Source organism: Mauremys mutica, chromosome 1, assembly GCF_020497125.1.
Source record: "Mauremys mutica isolate MM-2020 ecotype Southern chromosome 1, ASM2049712v1, whole genome shotgun sequence".
Taxonomy (NCBI): domain Eukaryota; kingdom Metazoa; phylum Chordata; order Testudines; family Geoemydidae; genus Mauremys; species Mauremys mutica.
In genome coordinates this window covers 109,110,701-109,137,359 of record NC_059072.1, presented here as the reverse complement: position 1 = coordinate 109,137,359, position 26,659 = coordinate 109,110,701, and the positions used below count along the sequence as shown (strand labels likewise).

Sequence of the window (26,659 nt, the reverse complement as noted above, 5' to 3'; positions counted from 1 at the left end):
GAGCTTCCTGTTTCATTTTCTTGTGTAGATCAAGCAGATCTTGCTTATTTCCCCACTCCCCCTTAAAGTGCTCAGAGTTTAGGGGAGGAAAGCGAATGAGATTCTGCTCATACCAGCTGTGAAAAAGCAGAAGGGATCAAAATCTATTCTTCTGCAAAAAATCTGTTCTCCCTGAAGTCAATAAGGCTACACAGGTGTAATTATCAGCAAGAATTGGGCTGTGTTCTCATTCCCTTCTCAAATCACACACATTCCATCCTTAGCCAACATTTTCCACTTGGGAAAGAAGTTAGTTTGAGCTGGGGCAGAAAAATGAGGACTAACTTCAGGTTTATTTAGCTTTACGTTTTTGGAATGAAACTCAACAGAAATCAAAACATGAGGTACTTTTATGATGGATTAAACTGCTAGAGAACCAGCAAATGGACAGAACCTGCCTTTAGCTTATTCAGCCAGTCTTTCTATCATAGCCTGCTAAGAAGTGGATTTAAAATCCTTGAGAAAGATGGGAGGGAGAAACCTACAACATTATGCATTGAGCTTCCTCCAATACTTTTGCAACCCCTTAAAACTACAAAGATGCATTGGCCTGTGGAAGTAGGCTGAGCATAAGGAAAGAACTTGGTTACCCAGTGCATCCCAGTATAGAAAAATACATCAAAAGAAAAAAAAAACTGGGATCTCTGATTTTTAGTACAGTTCGATACAGTACTGACCACAGTGCATCATAAAGCTGAAGCCCCTCGATGGAAGGTACTGTAAAAGTTCAAGTATTGGTATCCAGAATGGGATGTTTTGTTTTGTGTTTTGGTTCCTTATACATGGGAGGGGCAATAGTTCAGGCTGGAGCTGCATAGTGTGTGCGCGCAGGTTCTGTGCAAGCTTTCCACCCTATTGCTCTGGTACTGCCTCTTCCTCCTGCCACCTCCTTGCCCTGCCCCCACCACAGGCACACACCAGTTGTCCAGAAATGGGACCCAGCACACACAGACGATAACAGTGACAGCACTAGGACCCAGGAGGCAGCACCCTGGAACTGCCTGCCAGCCTCAGCTGAGGAGAGGGACAGAAGGATCTTCTTCCCTCCCTGACAGCTAAGCAGACCTCCGGAGAAACTGGAAGTAGGGGAAACTTGGCGGGCACGGGGGAGAATGCCTGCTCAAACTACACCCACAGCTGGCACGGGTTCCCCTGGTAACCCGATTTTTAGCATCTGGTCACCAGTGTTAACTGGATACTTGCCAGGTGCTCCTGCAGTGCGGGGAAATGCAGATGGGTCTGCTGTTTCCAGCTGACTGCCAGATGAGTTCCTTCCAAGCCACAGGGGACTGCTTTGCCTTATTAGCCTATAGGTTAATCTGGCCCTGCATACCAGGATACCAGCTCAGGGGCTGATTCTGGAAGGTCTCAAGGCAGAGAACTAACAGTGAAACCAATGGGACTTTGGTTGTTATGGATCTTTCCTGCAACTCCTCCACAAAGACATTTTCATTCTGCTTATATAAGGGTGGAAAACGTACTTTAAAAAAAGTTACCTTCATGCGACATTCCTTCAGTAACCCTTCCACAAATTTCCAGTTTGTCTGGGCAATTACGGCTGGAGAAAGGTCTGAGAGTTTGGGTTGCCTTAAATTTTTCCCCAAACTCCTTGCTTCCTGCATGTATTTCTAAAAAACAGAATTAACATTAATATGACATCAGAGAGATTCCCTGGCTTCCTTAATTGTTGACAGACAAGCACGGATATAAAAAGGACTCAGAGCATGTCAATCTATGCACTCTAGTGATTTATCTGAAGCTTTAAGTACAGGAGTGGAGAAGTGTAACACTCCACAGGCCAACAGAAAAAACCTCCCATGTGGTAAGTGCAATCAAAACGTCAAACAGAACTAGCCAGTGGATTGTGTTATTAGCTAGTAGTACAGAGTTAGCCAAAATGATACCTTCAGTCAGCATAAAAGTCCAAACCTGCATTAAACATTTCTTTCCATTCTTATTTGATTTTCACTAATAAAAGGGATGAAAAACCCAACTGAATAATCTGAAGAACACAGTATGGAGCTGAATGAAAAATACTTTTGAAAGAAACTAGAAAAACAATGTGTGGGAAGGGGAAGGAAGAGGGATTAATTGGTTCCAAAGAATTTTGGCTGAGGAAAAAAAAAAGACGTGGGACAAGTTGGTCCTTGTCCTTACTGACAAACTTACTTAATCACTGGGGAGTTTATTAATTCTTAGACTTGTTTTAAACAAAACTCCATTTTTGGACTCATTTTGGAAAATAGCATTAATGCAAGGTACAGACAAACAGTGAAAAGCCAAGGTTTTAAAAACATGAGTGCCTAAAGTTCATCTAAATCTGTGATCTGATATTCAGAAGTGCTGAACACCTATTCATGTCAGAGAGAGCGCTATGTGCTTAGCGCTTCTAAAAGTCAGACCACATAAGGAGTTAAGAGCCTAACTTTAGGCACTCATTTTTTAAATAAAATTTTGTTAAACTCAGCAGGCAAGTACTTAAAAATAGGTCTGATGATTACAAGTTGGACTGTTGTTGAATTAAACAATTTAAAAGTATGATGCTCATGTCCCCAGACTATAATGAACTGTCTCCCGCTATGGGTAGGTGTCTCCCTCACCCATACAAGATTCGAGAATTCCCCACTTGTTTTCATCCATTTAATTCTTTCTGCACTTAAGTCCCCACAGAATAACTGGATGGTACTTCCTTCAGAGAGATATAATGCTGCTGTTTAATTGGGCTGCAGGGCTTACTTTAGAGCAAGACAATGCACAGGGACTGAGTGTGCTGTCTCTGCAGCACTTTCAGACCTTTCCTGTCTGGAGAGAAGATAATTTTAAACTAGTTTGTTTAATGAAAACAAAATCCAAAACTGGTGTCGCTGTAAGTTGACCAAAATTACTTGAGCATGAAAAAAGAAAATGGTGGAAGATCATGGCAGAATGCAAAATTTGGTCAAGTCAGCTCACAGCCTGTTCAATAGATCTGATAGGAGAGGAGCACATAAGCCTAGTTATCATCTCTAATTAAACCCCAAACACTGTTATGCATAAATAAGATGAGAAAGAAATAAAAACATTAAAAAGTTGTTTTAGGCAATAATGGAAGTATTCTGTTCAACAACTGGTAGCCTCACAATAGTAGTTTCATCTAATTTGTGCCAAAATAATAAACATCATGAAAGCAGTGAAAAGGGAATAGCTAATAGGGATAGATTCAAGCTTCTCTTTAAAGGGAAAGGGATAAAGAAAATAGATCCAAGTGTGGTCATAGTCTGAAGAGTGAAAAAAATTTAGACAACCGTACTCTATTCCTTAGCATGTCATCAAATCATAACGTATTATACTGGCAAACATTTTTAGTCCTGCTAACTCTATTGGGCCTGAAAGTTCTAGAGAAGAGCAAGTCTGCTACAGAAAGAGAGAATTGGATTCTACTCTTCCTGTGCATCAGTATCAACCAACTACCATCACTATCTAAGCTTTCACTGCAGAATCTTTACTTGTGGCTTAACATCACAGCTGAGAAGGACACAGCTTGTATTTGAGATCCTAAGCAGTGAAAAAAAAAATTACTTTGGGAGGATAAATTTAGCCAGAGGGTTAAAATGAAATCCCATGACTTCATTTTCAGTGTTACTTTTCTGACTATAACCACACTTCAGTAACTACAGAGATGTGTGTATGTCCTACAAAAAGGAGAGATTGAAGTGATGTTGAAGAGAGTGATTCCTTATTCTAGTAACATCTCTCAAAGAAGCTTTTAGGAAAAAACAAACAAAACAAAAAAAAAACCAACCAAAACCAAACCCAAACCACATACCAGGCAGCATTCAGAGAAGGATTTTTTAGGAGGTCGTGCAGGAGGGGGTGGCCCCTGATCCCACTCCCAGAATGCCATTGAGTTCTGACGAATCAAAAGCTCCTCCGATGGCTAAGAGGAGGCAGATATACCAATGGCAGAAAAGCCCGAAAGAGAGGAGACAAAGCAAAACAAGCATGCATATGATCCACAACAACAAAAAAAGAAAGAAAAAATTAAATAGATGATGAAGCACTCAAAGGGTTATGTTGAGATATACACAACACAATGTTTAGAACTATATTTACAAAGTCACATTAACAAAAATAGCAACAAACTTTTATAAAGGCTGTTTTGCTTTGTTTCAATAAAACTGAATTTTAAAGTTGTGATTGAAGAATTCAATTTTACTTAATGTTTTAATTTCAAACAGAACCATTGGTAAAGTTTATTCAGTAAGGCAAAACAGTATAAAGGTTTGGTAGATTTTTTTTTGCACTAATGATAAAAATAGCACAAGAACTACAGTCACATGGCAGAAAATGTTTTTTTTAAACAATCAAAAGGAGAAACTGAAGAGACAGGAGAAAGCACACAAGTAATTGAGGGTTACAAGATGTATGGCTTTGGATACAAGTTAAAAAAAACAAACACCAAACACTTCCCTTTTAAATGGGCTAACTAGTAAAAGCTTCTAATCTATGTAACACAAAAGAATGCTTACAATAAATCCTCCTCCTTTTTGTCTGCAAGTGGTCAGTATTTATCATAACATCTCTGAAAAACTCAAATACTTTTTATTGGCCCAAAAGTGCCAACTCCATCCACACAAACGGGTCTCCCTGCATAAGTACAGTTGTAGGATTGGGGTCTATATTAGTACAAAAGACTGTTTATGGCAAACAGTCTGTTTTATTACAATGCAGAGCCTCAGAGTTTAGTATTTTAAAACTTTGATTTGTTATAAAATGGAAAAATTGGTGTAAAATATTAAGTGACTTTTCCCCCTTTCGTTTGCATTTTGCAGTATACGTGTTCGTGAATTTTCAGCTACAGTAGTAGTCTAAACAATCTATACTAATACACTGCTTTACAGTTCTTCAGTTTAGAAAATACAAAATCTCTACAGCGCATGTACACAGTTTTGAATATCTTAAAATTACATACTATATATAAATGATGTGTACATCATGTAATGGTCACAAAGATGAATGAAAACCTTATGGTATTAAAACACTGCCGGAGGCAGCAAAATACACTTTGATTAAGTCTATGTTCTTTGACTGAAGTCCCCTGGTGCCTGCAGATATCACCTACCTCTCTTAAATCATTGTCCAGTCCAATATGTTCTGAATGTTGTCTAAGGCGATCTTTTCTGCGCTGTGTTGTGGCACTTCGACTGGCCCACCGACTGAAATTATGTAATAAGAGAAATCAGAAGAGAGCTTTTGTCGGTAGTTGCAGTAAGTCTGAAGGAATTATGCATTTCAAGAAGCACACGTGCCTAAAAATTTGTGAATTACAATGTGTATTAGTTTTGATGAATTTCTGACAACCGTAAAGGTAAGGCTTCATGGCAGATGAGGAACCAGCGAGCCTCAAGAAAACAAGATGCCAAATGCTTGCCAGGGTCTCATGTAACACAGCACAAGTTACTAGTGACTGGCTGATGACTGTGTACAGATTATGATATATAAATCAGAGCATGCGGAAATAGTATTTATTTACCTTAACGAAAACAAATTGTTTTTTGAAGTTTTTGAACATTCAATTTGTATGCCACTCCTTTGTAATTAACTTGTTTGTCAACATTGGCATGAGGATTGAATTTCATATCATCTGTCCTTGTGCATGTTTTTAACAACTTTTATATGCCAAGTTGAATAAAAATGCTGTGTAATGTTGTATACAGGACACAAAGCATAGCACACCAGCAAAATTACAGTAGTGCAGCCTGAATTGAAGGTTTATAGTTTTAGAGGATTTCATATTATAGTTTTATAACCCCACTTAACTTTTAATATTTTGTCTGAACTCTGGACACATCTTTGGTTCCCCTCCACCTGCATGTATTCATTTCCCCCACTCCCCCCACCGCAATTACTGGAAAATCAAACTGGTCAAGATGGTGCATGCTTGAGCTGAGTGAGCACCTAAGGCTACATTGACACTACAAGTTAGGGGTGAGATTCCACTTCTCTTGGGCACAGATTAATGGGCACTCATCAAGCTAGCACAAGTCTAAATAGCAGTGAAACCACTGTAGCACTGGATAGCAGAGGCTGGGCTGTGCACAGTACAAACCTGCCTGAAACCAGAAGGTATTTACTCTGCATAGGTCAGCTATGCCTCTGGTGCCATTACCGTTCTACCACAGCTAGACTGCAGACTCCTGGTAGCTTGGTGACTAATGAGGGAGGAGAGGGGAAAGTCTGAACATCCCACTGGGACTTTGAATCTCTTGGGGGAGATGGCTGGAACATTTTGTGAAGAATTAACAGGAGATAAGCAGGGAAGATGAAGGAATTTTAGAACATTTAAGCCTTTTTCTTCTTGGGCCACACAGGTCTTGCTGGAAATCTCATTGTTAGAAAAATTAAGCTGTTTTAATATTTAATGGCAGCAATCAGATTTAAACATTACTTTCTCTCTTCATACATACACTGACCTCATACTTTCTGTATCTATGAGTGACCGATTTCGTTTATTCCTCAGAAAGAAGAAAATGCTACTACTAATATGGTTCTAGTTACTTCTGAGGACCGTCTTGTGGAATGCCCTGGAACAGACGGTAAATATGAGTAGGGAACAACAGGTCACTTTGGTATGCTCCTTTCATCTCACTTCCACAGTATTCATGAAGGAAGTGCTCCTGTCAGCGTATTATTTCAGATGAGGAGCCAGAGCAAGGATTCTTCTACTCAAACATGGGGAATCATATGAGCAAGCCCCTGAAAAGAAGTCTATTGACAAGGGAGTCCTGGCAGGTAGAAAGTAAATAAATTACTCTTCAGTACTTTAAACTAATTTTAGGTAAGGATGTGTGCATGTGCATGGTGGGAAGGGATTAACAATGTCCATTTCTAAACAGAACATATCTGAGGAGGTTAATTTCTCTAATAAAATAGCATGAAAGTCAATGTCAAGGTTGATCGGCATAAAAACAATATACTTATACAGCTATCTCACATACACAAGGACTAAACTTCAGTATTGCAGTCAGGCATATTTTTCCTTTCCAACAGATGAAAAGGGGAAGGGAGTGAGTGGAAGTAGTTTACAATTCATAGTTACGGCACGCGCTGCAGCATATACAACATATTGACAAGGCACAAGAACATGAAGCAACTGCATTTAATGTTAACTTAATAGGTTACATGTTCATTTAACCAACACTCCCCATCACCACCACTAAGATGGACACACTCAAAACAGAGAGGAAGGAGACAAGAAATACATTCACCAATAGCATAGAAGATAAGCCCTTCGAGGAAGAGCAGCTGCCAAGGTAGATTAATTTTTAGGCCTACAAACCTTGGCAGTTCACCTTTTACCCACAAGTTACACATGTTTTAAATCTTCTCATGTGCATGAAATAGCTTGATCTTTTGTTGCCAGCATTATTGTGCCATAAACTGGTGACCATCTATCAACTTCTCCAGCTTTTGTATTCATTTACTAGCAAGGAGATTCATTACACCTTCAGAACAAATGGAGGCATACGTGCATACATACACAGTGTGTGTGTGTGTGTGTGTGTGTGTGTGTGTGTGTGTGTGTGTGTGTGTGTGTGTGTGTGTGTGTGTGTGTGTGTGTGTGTGTGTGTGTGTGTGTGTGTGAGAGAGAGAGATATATGCAAACAATTCTGCATTTGATCTGCTCAGTTTAATATACTTCTATACAGAGTTAGAATATCAACAAACAGAACAAAAGCTCTAGTAGCCGTCAAATCAAAGTGGCACCGAACGGAACATCAAAACCAAGATCAGTACCTTGCAATATACAGCTTTGGTGACAATTTGGGGCGTGAGGTGTGTTCTGTACTAGATTTCTATAGCAGATTTCTACATTCAACTCTCTGGGAGATAAAGGGAGCTGAGGTTTTTTACAGGGCAGAATAGATCTTTTTTGTTTTTGCGACTTCATTGCTGTGGTGGTAACAGATCTTTTAAATAGCTAATATGGAGAGAAAGCTAAGTAAAATGACTTGCAGCAATTCTATTTTGCACTGTAATCTTATCAGATTATATAAATGGAAATGATTTGGAGAAATGACATAAAACAACCTAGTGCTGCAGGAAGTGGTGATGACAATTCCACAGCTACCACTTTTCTCTTAGATTCAGTACTAAACCATTTCTCCCATGTGGTGTTTGGACTGCAAACTCCTTAAGGCAGGATCTTTGTCTGTAAGGTGACAGAACCACCACACACACGGTATAGACATAATAAGTACATGGCGCTGTGGGGCACTGTAGGAATGGGGATGCATATTTTTCACGTCAACTTTAGTTCTTCATGCATGACATTTTACAAGCCATTTTATTAACGTAGATCTAGTCATTTCTCAAAAGGTAGAGCAAGAGGCACCATATCATAATGCTCTTAGACTGGGGTTGACCGAGGGAGCAAAAATTAACATGCTCAAATACTGGGTTTTGAATTCTCTAAGCCATCCAGTTACAACCTCTGATTCACTTTCAGTCAAACTGCATACATATAGTCAGAATAAGTCAAATTCTAGTCTTAATGAAAAGCATTTGAACACATTGTTGAAATAGAGCATTCCTGTTAATATGGCAGAGCAGTGACAAGCAAGTATCCAACGAACATCTGAAATATATTATTTACACTTCAAATAGAAAAAATGGGTTCTTTTATTATTTTTATGGGTTACACAAGATCTGCATTTCAGGTTGATGGATCCTCACTGCCTTTTACTTAAATGCAGTGCATAGAATGGGGCATCTTTGCAAAGTGACAATGCGGCTGCTTAGGTGGTCATTTCAAAAAGGCCTTATAAAAGCCACCATCCTTAAAGTGGTTATTAACATGTGGAAAGGGAAGTCAAGGAAACAATAATATTTCTTGAGCACTCAGTGATATACAGAACACATGATCTCTGCCCCAATAGGCTTACAAAACTTAGTTTAAGAAAACCAGAAAGACGACCATTCACTGAGAAGAAACTAGGCAGACGATAATACTGTGTACTTAGCAATTCTCATCATCTTCACAATCATTAACTAAACCTCGGTATCCCAGTGAGATGAGTAATTAAGCAGTATTCCTATTTTAAAGGCAGGAAAATTGAGGCACCAAGTTTGTAAGACCATGGCAAAGCTGATCCTGTAACAAAAGAGATTCCAATTCCCGGGCCTGTGCTCAAACTGCTGGATTACCCCTCTGTCTAGGATTGTTACAGAAGGGGCACACAAAGTAACATAGGAAGTAGGAGGCAGATATAAGAGCATGAAGTCAGCCGGAAGTGGTGCAGGAAGAAAAACCAGACCAGAGACCAATGAGGAAAGGATGGTGGAAGATAAGAGAATGAGAGATATGGGAGAAGAGAGGAGAAACAGGGCCAAACATGTAGAGTGGAGGAACAACAATTAACATGTAAGCAAAACATTTATCACTGACCACCCTCTTTAGGGGAAAGGGAACAGGGACAGAAGAGTCTCTGTGGCAAAAATCCATTCAGTTATTCTTTGTAGGCACTCATTGCTCATTCTGCAAATTGCTTTGATGCTCATACATGCCCATCCTTGATGCATATTTTCCTTGGTAATATTTAATCTCATGTATCAAGCTTTATGTTAGAGTTACAACAATCAAGTGAGACTGAAAACACATATGACAGAATAAAAAAAAAAGATCACTGAGTATCCATCTCAAAAACTAGGATTAGCCAGGGCTTAAAGAGCCAGCTGTCAGCTAGCTGTAAACTCAAAAGTTGCCACTTCAGAGAAGACAGAAATGGTTAAAGCTGCCCCAATTTCACTGGGCTGGAAAGAAATACCTGTAATTCCTGACTTCTGTCCATAGAGTGAGTCAATCGTAAGAGAAACCTGGTTAGTAAAACATCTTCAGAAGTCCTGGAAATAATGAGGGGGCTTACTTGTTATTGGTAGGTCCTGTCGCCAGCACATCTGATTGCAACTTTGGGAAGAACCCTTGTTCGTATTTGCCTTGACCGATTTTCATATCAAGTAAGTGTGGGTGGATGGCAGTATGATCAATCTTCATTAGCCGCTGTTCAATGGATTGGGCTGCAAAAGATATGCATACATGTATAATTACTTTAGTGTCCTAATCTAAAGCATGCGCCACAGCAGGGAACTTAACCATGCTCTGATTTTGTGCAAGTTCTACAATGAATTGACTGACCATTTTAGTTACAGCAAGCAGTCAACTTTCTAAAGCATGTGTATATATATTAATGTAGAGAAGGACTTGCATGCATCTTGAGGAGTTCCCTCTCCACCACTAAATTAGAGACAATTTTCCTTTCCCCCACTCCACACAGCCCCAAGACCAGCTCTCCCAGCTGACTCTATGGGAGTGCTCAAAGGAAAGAGTTGCTATAGTGGAGTGATGAGAGGAACATAACTGTCACAGTGTAAGCATCCTCCTTCTGCAGTACTTCTCAGTCATGTCAGCTGGGGAAAATTAACACCCAGAGTGCGGCATCAACAGAGTTCTAAAACTGAAGTGCAACACTAGGTTATTCAACCTATTGGCCACTCTACAGAGCAAGGAATGGAGTTCACGAATACACAGACTGACAGCTAATGACAACATTTTATTTTGCGGGATGAGCAGGAGCAGAGTGTGATCACAAGAACCTTTCTCACATGCTTCATTTATGAAAAATGAGGAAATTTTGTGCTGTTATTTCATTTAATGTCACACTAACAGTTATTAGTACATGGATGGGTCTGTTATAATAATTCTTTAGATCTTGGAAAACTGACAAAAATGAAACAAGCAGGCATTTAGTGCAGACTACTGGTAACAAATATATATTTGAGGGAAGTGCCCCTTTTTGTTGTTGCTGAAAAAAGGAACAATCACTTAACCTGGGTCAATGGGTCAGATTTAACGATCTTTAATCATTAAAACTTTTTAATCTAAGACTAGCTCAGTCACCTAAAGGCTAGCAGTGCTGTGTTATTACACCAGAGGCCCACGTTGTATTCTCAGTCTATTTCCTTGGGCAGGCAGGACCTAGGAGGCCATACTCTGGTCTTGAAAGTGTCCTCTCATTACAAAGTCATTCTCCTGAATCTAAATAAAAACAGTCACAGATAACCACTTCTGAAGAAAGTCCTATCCAATCCTCATAAGGATTAAGGGACGTTGGTGACTACCGGGGGCCTGAAGAGTGGGGAGTGTAATGAAGGGGAAAAAATGAGGAGCCCTCAAGGCTATGACAGGGAGGCAGAAAGACTCACCAGAAAACAAAGGGTGACACTGAGGCCCCATTGAAGTCAATGGGCATTTTGCCATTGGCTTCAATGAAGTCAGGATTTCATCCCAAGTCTCCAGCAAAACGGGACCAAAAATTCCAAACCAGTTTAACTTATTGAGTCACAATAAGCAATGAACATGAATGGAGAAATTTGTATTTGCCAAACACTACTTGGATTATTCAGCTCTCCACAGCCTCTACACTAAAGTAAATGTTTTTTTAAGTCAATGATTCTAAAGATGAATAAATATGCAAGATGGAGAAATTACAGCTGTGACCTAGACTATTTTGTGAAGAGCACATCCCACAGCCCTTATCCTACTTTAGAGAGCTGTGATGGAATGGGTGCTGATCTTCTGGTATTTTGTTATTAGAACGTTTCTCAAACTGGGGGTCCCCATCCAAAACGGGGGAAGGTAACAAGGTTATTGTAGGGAGGTCATGAGATCACAAAAAATATTGCCAGGGAGAGCTGGGAGAGAAAATGGGTACAGCAGCCTCCACTTTCTGGCCACCCAACTCTGAAGGCAGCGCTGCTGCCAGCAGCTGCACAGAAATAAGGGTGGCAATACTATGAGTATGTACAGTAATTTACTATCACTTTGGGGGAGGGAGGGTTGTCACAACCTGAAATATTTCAAAGGGGTGGGGGCAGCAAACAAAGTTTGAGAACCTCTGTATTAGAAACTATTTTTTTTTAATATTAATTTTCGCTTAGTTTTAGTGTCGTCTATCGTTGATAGCACAAAATACTGGGAAGCACAAGAACAGAAGATTAAATGCCTGCTCTGAGGGTTCCAGAAATAGCTGGTTAGAGAAACAAGTGATTGGTGCTGGGTTCACGATTCATGTGACCGATAAACATGAAGGAGACTTGCTATTACTATCATCTTGCTGCCTTTCACGATAGAGAACATGAGGTTCCGGTGCCACAATATCAACAGAAATAAGCCGTTGGATAGATAGCCGACCTGCAAATTAGAACGGTTTTTAAATCAAATGAGACATTCCTACTGTTCTTCTATAAGGTAGGAGAATGCTGAGTTTTAGCAAGGAGTTAAAAAGCTTTATATAAATAAAAACACATTTGAAAGTAATTTCTCTAGCATCCTAATAGTTTTAGGGATACATTTCCAAAGTGATATGGTGGAATTTAGCTGCACAAATTCCCCAGACAATGGGTGCTGCATGACTAAATCCCTGTGTAGGACTGAGGGGGGGGGGGGGGGGAGGAAGAGGAGAAAGTGTGCACTGTGACTGTAAAGAATTTTTAAAAAGCCTCTAATGCACTGCACATTGAGGAGTGATACGACATCACCAGAGCAACCAAAGGCTCAATTCGTAACTGTTTCTAGTAACATTTCCCCATTTGATTCTTGGGCCCCTCACCCCACCCAAAACAGAATTTGTGATTCAGTCCGTTCAAAGCTGGCTCCTAATGAGAGTAGATGGAGGGGGGGGGGGGTGCTGCCACAGACCTAGGCTCAGGAACTCAGCCTTTTTACCCAGTGCTGCTCCTGAAAGTGGCTGCCCGTCAGCTTATCTGAGCAACACCAAAAGCTGTTTGAAGTCAGGAAAAGACAGGGACCACAAAAATCTGAAACTCATTCTAAAATCCCATGAAATAAAGTCAGGAAGGCGAGGAGGGCGGCATGGGCTTACTCTCCCTACATCTTCAGTGTTTAAAAAAAGCTTCAGTAGCGAAAACAGGGCTACTGCTAAGTACTGCTTTCACTTCAACAAGCCGCTCATCTGTCTCTCAAATGGCTGAGAATTAATTTGTTTAAAAGGTCTTCATTCTCTCCATTGTACCCTTGAATTTTATTTTTGAAGTTGAGCATTGACAGCTCTGGACATACCTGCTTCTTTTAAAGTGCTGCATTTCTGGTATATAGATGTCCGCAGTGCAGGAGCCCTTACGTTATACAGTCTAATTTTCTCAATTCTGGAGTCAAACACCCGCAGAAACGCGTCCTTCTCTTCCCACTGGGACATAATCTTATTATCTATGAAGGTTGCAAACATCTGGGTTTCAATGAAGTGTGAGAGGAATGGCAGGTAAGGCTCAGGCTGGTCCGACAGAAAAGAAGCCTGCAATAAGGGATAGTTAATTAGTGCCGGATCCTTATTTTGTGTCTTGACACTTATTAAACAACCCCCTCCTATGCTATAGAACAGAGACAGAAAAGACCTACTACTTCATGTATCCAAGGGTTCCCAAACATACTCACAGTGTGGATCTTTCTGATAGCTACAGCAATTACTTGTGTGGAGAAGTATTTAGTGTACTATTTAGTGTCTTTTAGCGCAATTTAGCATCTGGAAACAGGAAGAGCCAGCATCACATGACATCATCTCCCTCTGGACCACTATCAAGCGCATACAGTTTGGAAACCTCAGATATCCTTTGTTTCCTTGTAAACACAGGCGTGTGCTGACAAGGTTAATTAGCACCCACCTACTACTGTATCTATTAGAGACAAGGAAAGAACTGTTTGCTACATGGATAAAGGTTAGGTGACGCTCCGCTCCTGAATGCATTTATGCAATCTCAGGTTCTAAGGAAAGAGAAGACACCAAGGCTAGGATTTTTAAACCTGACTAAGGGAATTATCTGCATAACTTCAGTTAAAATTGAGCTTTGTGGCTAAATCCTCTACTCAGGTTAGAAAATCTCAACCTGACAATCCACAGAAACAGATAGCATCTGTAGAAATGCTAGAGAAATTAGCCTAGTTGAAACACTTTTTTTTTGCGCAGTGGAACAGACAACTAACCTTGTGACAAATACTGATAAGCTAAACATATTAGAGGAAGCATTTCTATTTTTTGTCAAACCTGACAAAATCTTTTCATTTTTTCTTTGATGTTAATCCTCCTAGTGTCATACTTAGCGTAGGATTTGGATATAAAAAACAAAGCTGACGCTATAGGAGCACTATTGCTTACTTTAAAAAGCCACACTGAAATAAAGTGATGTGAACAGTCATTCTATGTTTTTTACTAACATGTCAGATTTTCCTCATCCACTCCCCACCCTCTCTCAGCCTACTTCTAATTCTTCACAACGGTAAAGTTACAATGCTAGGAGTCTGACATCATCTCTCTTTCCATAGTTTGATACTGCGGAGAAAAAAAATTGTAAGTTTCACTGCAAAGCCGCTTAAGAAAAAAGGAAGTCTAGATGGAAAGCAAGGGAAGTACTGCTTTAAAAAAGGTCACAATGAGAGGATTTATATTTTAAGTTTCATGAATGCACCTATTCCCACAGTATGAGGTGCTTTTATATCACTACGCTTTGAACAAAGTCACAGGTAATGCTCCATCAACTGCTTAACCACCAGCTAGAATTATATTTGCATCTGCAGGCCAGACCCTCGCTGATAGCTCCATTGAAGTCAATGGAGCTATGTCAATTTACATCAACTGAGGTTCTGGTCCTGTATATCAAAAGGCACAGCACTCTCTGTGGAGTGGATGAGCGATGAATAAATAACTAAACTGTAGCTATTTCACCCAATAGCAGTCAGCTAAACCATAAGGCTCCTGGTTGTTTTTACTTTGTCAAAGTTTTGCATCTGTTCCCTGTTTGTCAGCCATGACTCCATATCCTGTGCGGCTTGAATGACGAAGGACTCATAATCTGCGAACATCTGAGTGAAGCGGTTGGCAAAGACCTCACGAAGCTGCACATTTAGTTTATAGTCCCTCAGCTCCTCTTCTTCGCACTGCAGTTTTACGTCCCTTTCTTTCTCTGCCATAGGAGCTGTGATGGTCATTTTTTCTACCGTCACTCCCGTCCTCTTTGCTAGAGCCTGCAGACGGGCGATGGTTTCATTGCCTTTTAGCAACTCATACATGTTGATGGTGTTACTGGGTATATTTCCGTTCTTCTTGTCATTGACCAAGTCATTAAGGACAAGATTCTTGAGTTTGGTGGCACTCTCACTGCAGTGCAGGTTACCCTCCGGAGGGATTCCAAACTGAAGGAGAACCTCAGAGATTTCCTGAATAAACTCCAGTTTGTTCGGGAACTGGGGAAATTCCTCTGGCAGCTCTATGAAATGATTATCAATATCCACAAAGCACAAGTTAGCCTGAAAGACAAAAATAATAATAAATAAATAAAAAAATTACATATACATTTTTGAAAATGGGAAATTGGCTCCAAATTTATTTCTCAACCTCTAGAAAATCATCCCAGATCTTAGTTTGTGTTTTCCAACTTGATTTTTAAATGAACTAACCAACCAACCACATATCAAGAGTGAGGAATTATTCCGTCGCCAGCTAGTGACATACCTTCTTACTATATTTATTGGGTTTCAGTGCTACATAAGAGCAGCAGCCATATAGGAAAGTGACTTGGAGTCCACGAGCATATGGCCTTACTGAAATAAATCTAGGGACTAACTGATGGCAATACTTAAAAATGTGAGACTTTATAAATCAAGGAGATAGATGTACCTCCTTAGTTCCATGGGGTGGGGGGGTGACCATGGTCTCCTATGTGGAAAAGGGATTGGGGAGTATGTGGTACAAAGGGACACCCCCTCCCCGCACCGCCCAAACACTGCCGGAGAGTCCCCCCATAGGGTCTATGGGGGGGAGGGGAGAGAATCACACTGCTTCCTCTGCCCACATGAACATTAGCCACAAGAGTCAACGTAGCTTCAGGCATTAATAACTTCTCTGAGGATTCTCCCTGGCAGCCACTCCGCCCAGGGGCGCCTCTGGAGCTACACTACCAAGAAGTGGGGGTGGGGAGAGGATCCTGCTGGGATCAGAGCCACAGTGGGGAAGTACAGGGCCTCCATGCAGACCCTCGGGGACCTGCCGCATTAATAGCGGCATTCCCACTGAGGAACAAAATTTGACTCCCGATGCGTCATGCAGGGAAATTTCCATGAGGATTTCCCCATGGAAATTTTCTATTTCCCCTCACACAGCTTTTAAAGCACAGGGATGATCTTGGGCAGTGGATTTTAAAACTGTGTGCAGTTATCAGTCTACTCTAGTAGACACTTTATTTCAGAAGCTTCATAGGGAGAAAATCCTATATATAAATTAGTTACACTGTAAGTGCACCCTAAGGAATAATGGAACAATGAAAACAGTAACTGATTTTCTTCTTCTGAACTGCAGCTTGCATCTGAAATTCACTGCCTGTGAATTCACTGTGCTGAATAAAGCAAGTGCTAAAACAAATCAGTTTCTCAAGGGTACTGTGTTCTAAAATGTTCCAGCCTGACATAAAATCTACAGAACAAGAGACCTACATATTCACAGGGTAACAGAAACATGTCCTTGTTAGGCTTTGAACTGATATTTAATTGGTTACCAAGACTCCTTTGGTTTCTCTAGTGCATCCTAAATGTCCACTCCATTTCTAACAAAATATTACTGTATATATTATTATAGGCTAATCCCCAAACCAGGTTAAGGAAATTAACTTTTCTTCCCCTTTTCTGAAGAGTTAATTTTCAGCAGGAGAACATTCAATGCAACAACAAACAAACCAAACATAAAACCAAACCCCTAGAGTTACTTCAGAAAGTATTATTTTATTTCAAGGACATGTCTGATATTAATTACACATGAATCCTTTCTATGATATTAAAATGCACTGCTTAAAACCATGATGATAATGCACTATAATAAAGTTGGAACACATGCAAATAAAATTATTGCTCAGTATAAAGCAATCTACTTTTCTTAACGTATATATTTATGAAACGGTTAATGACCTGCAGTAGCACAATTCTTTCTATGCTCTTAGCTCAAAGACGGTCTTATCTATCAATATTGCATTTCAAAGGCTTTTGAATTTCTGCTCTGCATACGATTTACAAAATTTTAAAATGAGATTTGGGTTCAGAAATCCCTTAGGGTGTCCCGCTCACTTTCCTCTTCAAAAAACATCTGACGATTAAAGTAAATGCAGGGAGATTAGTAACCTTAAGAAGGCATGATGGCCAGTTGTTAGAATTTTATCTCTAATGCACAAATGGTTTATATTTAGACCAAGGGCTTGAAAAGCTGGCCCTTGGCCTGAACAATAAAGGAATGCTAAAGTGAACAGTATTTCACCACCACTCATGTGTTAGAGGATTTTCTGCTTGTTTTTTTTTTTTTTTTTTTTTAATCTGCATGAAGCCCAGATTCAAAATCTTCTCTATTAAATTCAAGGTTCTCCCCCCCACCATAATTTTATGACATACTATATCAACCATGTACTATAACCATTTTTCAAACAAGATTAACCATTGCCCACATATAGAATGGGAGAACGTAATAAAGCATCAAAAAATAAATACCTTTTAATATAGTACTTCCCCAAAATATATGGTATGTAGTTAGAAAAAACTAAAGAATAGCTCTACAACTGTTTTTGGCACTGTATATAAAGTATATCTAGATCTATCTTTTATAACAGCTGGCATTTCCAACTATTAAGTTGATTAACAATTAGTTTTTCCTCCCAAATATTACTCTCTCTATACTGGAGACATTTAACATGGCATACCAGATATTACCAGGCCACTACATTAAGATGTAATTGTGCTCTCTTTAGTCATCAGATAAATTAAGACAATTACGCTGTATTAACACAATCTTATTGAAAAAGCATGGCTAGATAACTGCTTCATGTTTAAAACACAGCAAGTTTCACATGGTTAGGACACTTCATTTAAGAGAAGACTTACTGACAACAACCTTATTATAATATGTAAAAGAATCAAAGTCACTTCCTCTTAATACTAAACAAGGATCTTTATTATAAAGCAATATTATCCCAGCACCATTTCTCTGCCTCCGGTTCATTGCAGAATTTCTGCCTAGAACATTTCCCAGCCCCATTCCTGCCTGGCTTCTTACTGAAGTACACATCCTCAAGCACTTAAGGAACCATCTCTTGGTCACATAGAATATTAGGGTTGGAAGAGACCTCAGGAGGTCATCTAGTCCAACCCCCTGCTCAAAGCAGGACCAACACCAACTAAATCATCCCAGCCAGGACTTTGTCAAGCCAGGCCTTAAAAACCTCTAAGGATGGAGTTTCCACGGCCTCCCTAGGTAACCCATTCCAGTGCTTCACCACCCTCCTAGTGAAATAGTGTTTCCTGATATCCAACCTAAACCTCCCCCACTGCAACTTGAGACCATTACTCCTTGTTCTGACATCTGCCATCACTGAACAGATGAGCTCCCTTCTCTTTGGAACCCCACTGACATGTACAATAGCACCAAGGTGACTAGGTGTTACAGCAACATAAATAAATCTTATTTTTTTTCTAATTTATTGTGAAGGGAAATCCACATAAAGCCTATTGACAGTTCAGAAGACAGGCTCTGTAATCCACTGCCATTCACTTCTTGATCACCACCTCAAATATGGCTCAGGCTGGTAGTAACCCAAAGTCACTACCATTATGATGGATGTCCAGTGGCTTATTTGAAATGAATGTAGTGGTCTTAGTCCAATTCTTACTCAGACACTCCCTCCCTACCATCACAGTCAATGAAGAACTCACTAGCCAGCAGTCTCAGAGGCCAAGGACTGAGCAAGTAGACCCTCTCACTGTCAGAGGAGGCACACTGATAGGGCACGGGGGGGGGGGGGGGAGGGGGGAAGAGTTTGCACTTTCCATGATGTATTGCATAGAGAGATCTTCCGTCTACAGAGCTGCAATCTGAGCACCTATAATAGTCACTAAATTCACATAAATGTTTTAAAAGTACTCACACATGCACTCCTGCTGAGACTTTAGCTAAAAATATAACTCATTTAAGGCCAGGCGGGGGGCCTAGTGGCAGACCCAGCCTCAATTCCCAAAAGCTCATCCATGGGCAGGTAGGGTCTGGCAGTACAAAGGAAACAGCTAGCATATTCCATCTTGTGGGGGGAAATGGTACATAAAGGCCCTGTACCACTTAACAGCAATCCTTGCATCAATTCTACTGCATTGTCCCTAAAAAGGAATTCCATCAAGGATTGTGACCTTGATGAAGAGTTACAGGGGCAGCATGTGAAGCAGAGAAGATGAGGAACCTTCTGAGCTTCAGAGGTGCAAAAGTCCTTTTCCATCCTCTCTCCATACCCACAAGCTGGTGGAGAAGAGATTGTCAGAACATTCTTCTCTATCGTGGTCACTGACTTTTTACTTTGATAAGTCTGTCTCTCTGGAGGAGCAAAGACAAGAGTTTGGTATTTAAAAGGGATTAACAGCAATTGTTGAAGTCAGACCCATGTGGACTAGTACTTGTGCAGGCTTTCCCATAGCATCTCTTAATTTTGTCCTGCAAGATTCCAGCCTAGAGCCTCTCCTAAGCAGAGACTTACCTGTGCCAAAGTGATTGTGAGCATTTGTTTATGTTGTGACAGCTTTCCAATGGGGACTAGAGTGAATAATGATTAAATATTTTAAATTGGGTTAGTAAAACACAGATTGACAATTCCATGCAGTAGTTACCTCTTGAGGAAGTTCTAGCTTGGAACGGTCAGTTCCCTCTTTGGACTGAAGACCCATCAGGTAAGGGACAGGAGCATCAAGAAAATGCAGGAGAGAGGCAGGAAGGATTGGAACATATACATGTTGCCACTGAAATGGGAACAGCAGTGTGGTGATCCCCTCTGCTACTGTCATCAGACGCTGATAATCTAAAGAGAAAGAAAAAAGGCATTCAAGTATCTCTTGGCTTTAAGATTTGAAATCAAGTTGCTTTATAGCTCCCATCTCCACAAAACTAAGTATATTTTGCAAAGCTACAGATTTGATTTTAAATAAACCACACTCTTTACTGAAACATTTTAAAAATACACATTTTAAAAAATATATTATCCCAGCAAGAAATTGTTGCACACAGAATGCTGATAATATTTTATCTAGATCTGTTCCACCGTGACCTGAATCAAAACCAGTTCGCTAAAAGACTGCTCATCATAGTACAGCAGAAAAAAAAATGATTTGGTCCAGTTCAATAACAGCATAATCTTTGTGCAGAGGACATGAGGAGAAAGGATCTGACAGCAATTTTTCCGTACTCTTCATTCCTTTTTCATTCACAACTGCTTCAGTTTTTTCAAGCATTTTCCAAGAGAGAAATCTAGATCACACATTAACAGTTGTTTCCAGATGCTAACTCAGCCCAGCAACTGTTTTTAAGTAAAATCCTAGCGGATAAAACTCTAGTGAGAATTAAAATTTCAGAAAAACATTCTGTGCATGCAGCACACCTATGTTCTGTTCCTTTTCCAAATTCATATGTCAGAGTAGAGAGAGTTTAGCCCTGTGTACTGTTCCTGTCCATATAGACCGGTTTGTGCACTAATTCAAGTAAAAAATTTCAAGTCACCAATCTATGACCACATTTTAAAAATAAAGCTGGTAACTATTTAAACTTCAATAGCAAGTTATTTTCTTTAATATTCAAACAAAGTGATTGATTCAATGCCACTAGATATCCATTATATAAACGGGACAATCTAAGCTGTGCAGTGTAGTAAAGAGTGTATGCTGGTATCAAAGGGTTTGCAATGTTTATGGAAAATCTTCACCTGCAAAATTGTCCATTACCAACTACAGGCAAATGGCCATTGACTCATGAGAGCTATCAAACAGGCTTATTACTCCTCCCCCAGATTGCAGCAACTTCTAATTAAATAAATACTTTGTACTTCTATAGAATTTTCCTTCTAAGAACATGTAAACACATGACAAAACTTAATTATTAAGAATGTCTTCTCATAAGGAAATAGTAGGCAACTAAAAATCTTTTCAAGTGTACAGTCAAAAAAGCCTGTTGCCACCAGACTCAGATTTGTGCCAGGCTCAGTTAATTTCCTCTCTCTTCTCTTCAGACATTTTTTTCCCTCACATCTCACATAGTCATGTGTAAAACCTCTCCTACAGTCACACTGACTGTGGGCAGACAGGTCATCACTCTGGTCAATGCCATTTGGTAAATAAGCCAACCACTGACTCTGAAAAGTATCACAATTATATCAGAAGCTCTGCCACCCTGAGACTGCATTGGCTTTGCGAGCTCACTAGCATGACATGCATGAATAAGCATGAAAATACAATCTGAAACTTCATAATGTTTTCTTCCTCTTGTTGACATCTGTGGAAAAATAGCCTTGTTATTTAGTGAGGGTCACCTGGCTGGCAAAACCATATTTTCATTCCATATTGCTAAGAGTCAGAATGTCTTAAAATATTTAATTAGCTTGAGTCTCAAAATTGTGTCTCAAAACCATACTTACCAACACATTTCACAAAGTAAAACAAAGTAAAAGTCTGGAGCTGGCATATTTACAGAGCACATATTTGTGAGTGTCAACCCATACAAAGATGCATATTTACATGTCTGGAGTATATTTTCCTCTATTCTCAGTGTGTATTGTGTTAAGAAGCGTTTAAAACAGCAACTTGTAACATTTAGTCTACCAGTAAAACTTAGTCAAGCCTTTTGATAAATCACAAGACGTTTTCTATACCAAGTGCAGTATTATGCAGGCATGTCATATACTTATTAATAATCATATAAGTTTTAGAGGTCAAATTTAAGGACTGTAGAAAATGCCAATCTTTTATGTAAAAAGACTTAGGGTATATCTAAGCTGCGGAACCTGTGAACAGGCTTGGCAGTCTTGATAGGTGAAATGATAGGCCTTCAAAGGAAGAGTGCCACTGTCTCCACTCTGGGAGTATGGGGGAAGGGCAGATTCAGAGATTTGGGTTTTCTTCTGTTGCTGGTGTATAGCGGTCTTACAGACTTACAGCTGCTGCATTGGACACTCTGGACAAACTTTGTACACAACTAATTGGGAGGGAAAGTGTTGTTTAAATAAAACAAAGAGGTGACCTGGTAACTAGCCTAACCATTACCAGAGTTAGCAACATTTTCTAGTAAGTAGTAGCAGCAAGAGGGGGGAAAAAAATGAAAGTGCCCAATCAGCAAAACACAGGCCTGGTGGATGGAAGGAAACATTCACATACTCCTCTGGGAAATTGTTCTCGGTATTTCTTGAATTAAAAGATAAATTTTATACAGATTTGTGTTCGATGTAAAATTTGTTTTACCCAGCAAGTTACAGTGTGTCAGTTATTTTAGTGAACTTTCTTAATTTTTTAAAAAAAAAGGAAAATAGTATTTTATTGAACAGTATTAAAAGCTATATCCTAGATGGACTGATTTTCATGCATGTCACTTGCTTGTTCAAAACAAGAACTAGATAAGTTCATGGAGGGTAGGTCCATCAATGGCTATTAACCAGGATGGGCAGGGTTGGTGTCCCTAGCTTCTACTACCAAGAGCTGGGAATGGGCAACAGGGGATGGATTACTTGTTCTATTCATTCCCTCTGGGGGCACCTGGCATTGACCACTGTCAGAAGACAGGATACTGGGCTAAATGTACCTTTGGTCTGACCTAGTACGGTCGTTCTTATGTTTGCTCAAGATTAATATATATTGGACCACAGAGACCGTATACTGAGAACCAAGATTACTTTTTGGCCAGTTATACATATGTAAGTTTGTTCTTCAGAATTATTTCCCCAAGCTTAAACATACAAAACTATATTTAATCTTTGAGAAGCAATTACTCAAATCCTTCTAAAAACAACTTGGGAAATGTTTAAAATTACAGTAAGCAAAAACCGCCTGAGCTTAAAGAAGTTAATCTTTGTTTTGTCCACATGTTCTCATGTTTAAATCCCTTGGAAGGCAAATGTACAAAATGGATTGCCTAGGTTTCTGCAGAGCCCACAATTTAATTCATCTCTCTCCAGCAGGGATCTTACACGAGTAGCATTTTGTTGCTATAAGTTCCCAAGGATCAGTAACTATCACAGAATGGTATCAGAGGGGTAGCTGTGTTAGTCTGGATCTGTAAAAAGCAACAAAGAGTCCTGTGGCACCTTATAGACTAACAGATGTATTGGAGCATAAGCTTTCGTACCCACTTCGTCAGACGCATGTAATGGAAATTTCCAGAGGCAGATATAAATATGCAGGCCAGAATCAGTCTGGCGATAACAAGGTTAGTTCAATCAGGGAGGATGAGGCCCTCTTCTAGCAGTTGAGGTGTGAAAACCAAGGGAGGAGAAACTGCTTTTGTAGTTGGTTAGCCATTCACAGTCTTTGTTTAATCCTGAGCTGATGGTGTCAAATTTGCAAATGAACTGAAGCTCAGCAGTTTCTCTTTGAAGTCTGGTCCTGAAGTTTTTTTGATGTAGGATGGCTACCTTAAAATCTGCTATTGTGTGGCCAGGGAGGTTGAAGTGTTCTCTTACAGGTTGCCATTCATAATATCTGACTTGTGTCCATTTATCCTTTTACGTAGGGACTATCCAGTTTGGCCAATGTACACAACAGAGGGGCATTGTTGACACATGATGGTGTATATAACATTGGTGGATGTGCAGGTGAATTAATTGGTGATGTTGTGGCTGATCTGGTTAGGTCCTGTGATGGTGTTGCTGGTGTAGATATGTGGACAGAGTTGGCATCGAGGTTTGTTGCATGGATTGGTTCCTGAGTTAGAGAGTTACTATGGTGCGGTGTGTGGTTGCTGGTGAGAATATGCTTAAGGTTGGTGGGTTGACAGAATGTTAACAGAATGTTATTTACTTGGAAACTTTTGGAAGCCCATACATTACATACACATACTATTGCCTCTCCGTAGTCACAAGGGAAAGTAAAAAAGTCTTGAGACAAATCTGATTTACCATTGCTATAGATTCTCTATAGTTTAAGTCTGTTTCAAATAAGAACATTTTTGCATAAAGTCTTGTATTATAAAATGCAAGTGTTAGCTATATATTTTACACTGTCTCTAGTTCAGTAGCAAGAAGAGTTGTGTTGCCAACTCACATTCCCCCCTCCGCCCCCCAAGTCTTGTGATATTTGGCCTGCTTCTTAAAACCCCAGCTCCTCAAGGCATGTGAATACAAGAATCAGCTTTAATTTTTTTTTTTAAATCAAAGTTTCTAGTCTTCAGGGTTGTGGAGAACAGCTTAAAAATGTGACTCAAGCACAAATTTAAAATGTTAAAACAGAAGGTACATAAAAGAATTACTTTAAGTCTCATGATTTTGGAGGATCTTGCTTATGATTTTTAAAATGGCTGGGGTTGGCAACACTGAAAGGGTTAATTGCAACATCCAGAAAGCCTTAACCTGAGTCCATGGGACCTGCTTTGTTCCTAATGGCTAGAAGTGCCTGGGAGTAGCAAATGACATGGTTATAATTGGTGCCCCAGCCTTCACTTGTGTTTATATCTGGATTCAGGGTATGGCTACACTTACAAATCTGCAGCGCTGGTAGTTGCAGCGCTGGTCGTCCAGCTGTGCAGGGCCAGCGCTGGTGTGTGGCCACACTCACAGCTACCAGCGCTGCAGTGTGGCCACATTTGCAGCATTTGCAGCGCTGTTAGGAGTGATGAATTATGGGCAGCTATCCCAGCATTCAAGTGGCAGCAACGTGCTTTTCAAAAGAGGGGGGTGTGGGGCAGTGTGACAGGGACCGGGGGGGGGGGGGGGGGGGGGAGTGTGGATTTTTGGAACTGACACTGTGCAAAAACAGAAAATTTTCCCACCCCCTTACTGTTAACTGCAAACAGCCTGCATCCAACATACTCTTTCCCCCCTCTGCCCCCTCCCCCCGTTTCTCTCAAGCACAGCAAACACTCAACCCCTGTGAATCATGCAGGGAGGAGGATCTCATTTGATTGTTCACAGATTGATCACAGCAAACAGGAGCTGATAAGCAGCTCGGTAGAGCCGGAGGTTCACAACAAAACAAAGAGAGGCTGCATAACAAAACAAAGGGAGTAATTTAGTTAAAAGCATTCTGGGATACATCCTTATACCCTGGAGGCCAATCACAGCACTGGTGTGTGGCCACACTTGATGACTAGCGCTGCAGCACCAGCGCTGGAATCCTTATTCCCCATGCTGAGTGAGGTGTGCAGCCAGGGAGTTGCAGCGCTGGAATCCTTATTCCCCATGCCGAGTGAGGTGTACAGCCAGTGCTGCAGCCAGGGAGTTGCAGCGCTGGAAGTGCCCTGCAGGTATGGCCACTTCTTAATTGCAGCGCTGGTGGAGGCTTTCCAGCGCTGCAACTCGCCAGTGTAGCCATATCCTTAGAAACAAGTGCAGCTTTGTGTTTGCTGCTATGCTGCTCCTCTGTTTATACTCTGAGGGTATGGCTACACTTGCGAGTTGCAGCGCTGGTGGAGGCTTTCCAGCGCTGCAATTAGTAAGTGGCCACACGTGCAGGGCACTTCCAGCGCTGCAACTCCCTGGCTGCACACCTCACTCAGCATGGGGAATAAGGATTCCAGCGCTGGTGCTGCAGCGCTGGTTATCAAGTGTGGCCACACACCAGTGCTGTGATTGGCCTCCAGGGTATAAGGACGTATCCCAGAATGCTTTTATAAATTACTCTTTGTTTTGTTATGCAGCCTCTCTTTGTTTTGTTATGAACGAGCTCCGCGCGGAGCTCCATTGCCGCTGCTGCTTATCTAAAAAACAAACAGAGCTCCTGTTTGCTGTGATCATCTGTACCTGGCTGTAAACAATCAAATGAGAGGCAGGCAGGGAGCGAATGAAACAGCAGGGAGTCGTGTTGGCTGCAGGCTGTTTGCAATTAAGAGTTAAGACTAAGGGGTCGGAAACATGTTCTGATTTTTCAAGGCAGGAAGCTAAACAGAGTGTTGGCTCCAAAAATCCCCTCTCTCTCTTCCCCCGCTCCCTGTCACACTAGACCCCACTCCACCCCCCTCTTTTGAAAAGCACGTTGCGGCCACTTGAATGCTGGGATAGCTGCCCATAATGCATCACTCCCAACAGCGCTGCAAATGTGGCCACACACCAGCGCTGGTAGCTGTGAGTGTGGCCACACACCAGCGCTGGCCCTGCACAGCTGGATGACCAGCGCTGCAAACCGTAAGTGTAGCCATACCCTGAGATAGTTAAGCCGATATATCGGGTCTCAACTTTTAATAATTTGTGTGTGTCCAATACAAAATTAAAATGTTCCGTTAAATCCTCTGTTCTCCTGCCACAGCTACTACTGGTCTCTGCCAGATACTGGGTGCATCTCTGGTGGGCTCTCAGGCCCTCCAGCCCTGACTTCCAGCTAACAAACCTCCCCTCTGCAGCCAGCTCCCAAACTGCTGCCTTCTCCAACTGTAGCACCTGTTCTTACCCTGTGCCCTTCTGACCTCAGGTTGTACTACTTCGCTTTCCTGAACTCTGGAGGTAATGGTCTTCTCTGCTGTTAGATTAACTGCGGGATTACAGTGCCCAATAATCAACTAGCAGGTTCCTTACAACGTTACTTAACTGTCCA

At 40.7% G+C, this 26,659-nt stretch overlaps 1 protein-coding gene across 3 annotated transcripts in view; it reads right to left on the bottom strand.

The window, feature by feature from the left end:
- Positions 1-26,659, bottom strand: part of DENND5B (DENN domain containing 5B) — a 181,022-nt gene that overhangs the window by 46,015 nt on the left and 108,348 nt on the right. For all 3 annotated transcript variants that reach the window (XM_044990556.1, XM_044990563.1, XM_044990566.1), the window contains 6 exons: positions 19,772-19,959; positions 14,858-15,394; positions 13,157-13,388; positions 9,945-10,095; positions 5,141-5,234; positions 1,536-1,667 (listed from right to left, as the gene is read on the bottom strand). In XM_044990556.1, coding sequence (XP_044846491.1) covers positions 1,536-1,667; positions 5,141-5,234; positions 9,945-10,095; positions 13,157-13,388; positions 14,858-15,394; positions 19,772-19,959 — 1,334 coding nt within the window. The remainder of the gene's footprint in view (positions 1-1,535; positions 1,668-5,140; positions 5,235-9,944; positions 10,096-13,156; positions 13,389-14,857; positions 15,395-19,771; positions 19,960-26,659) is intronic.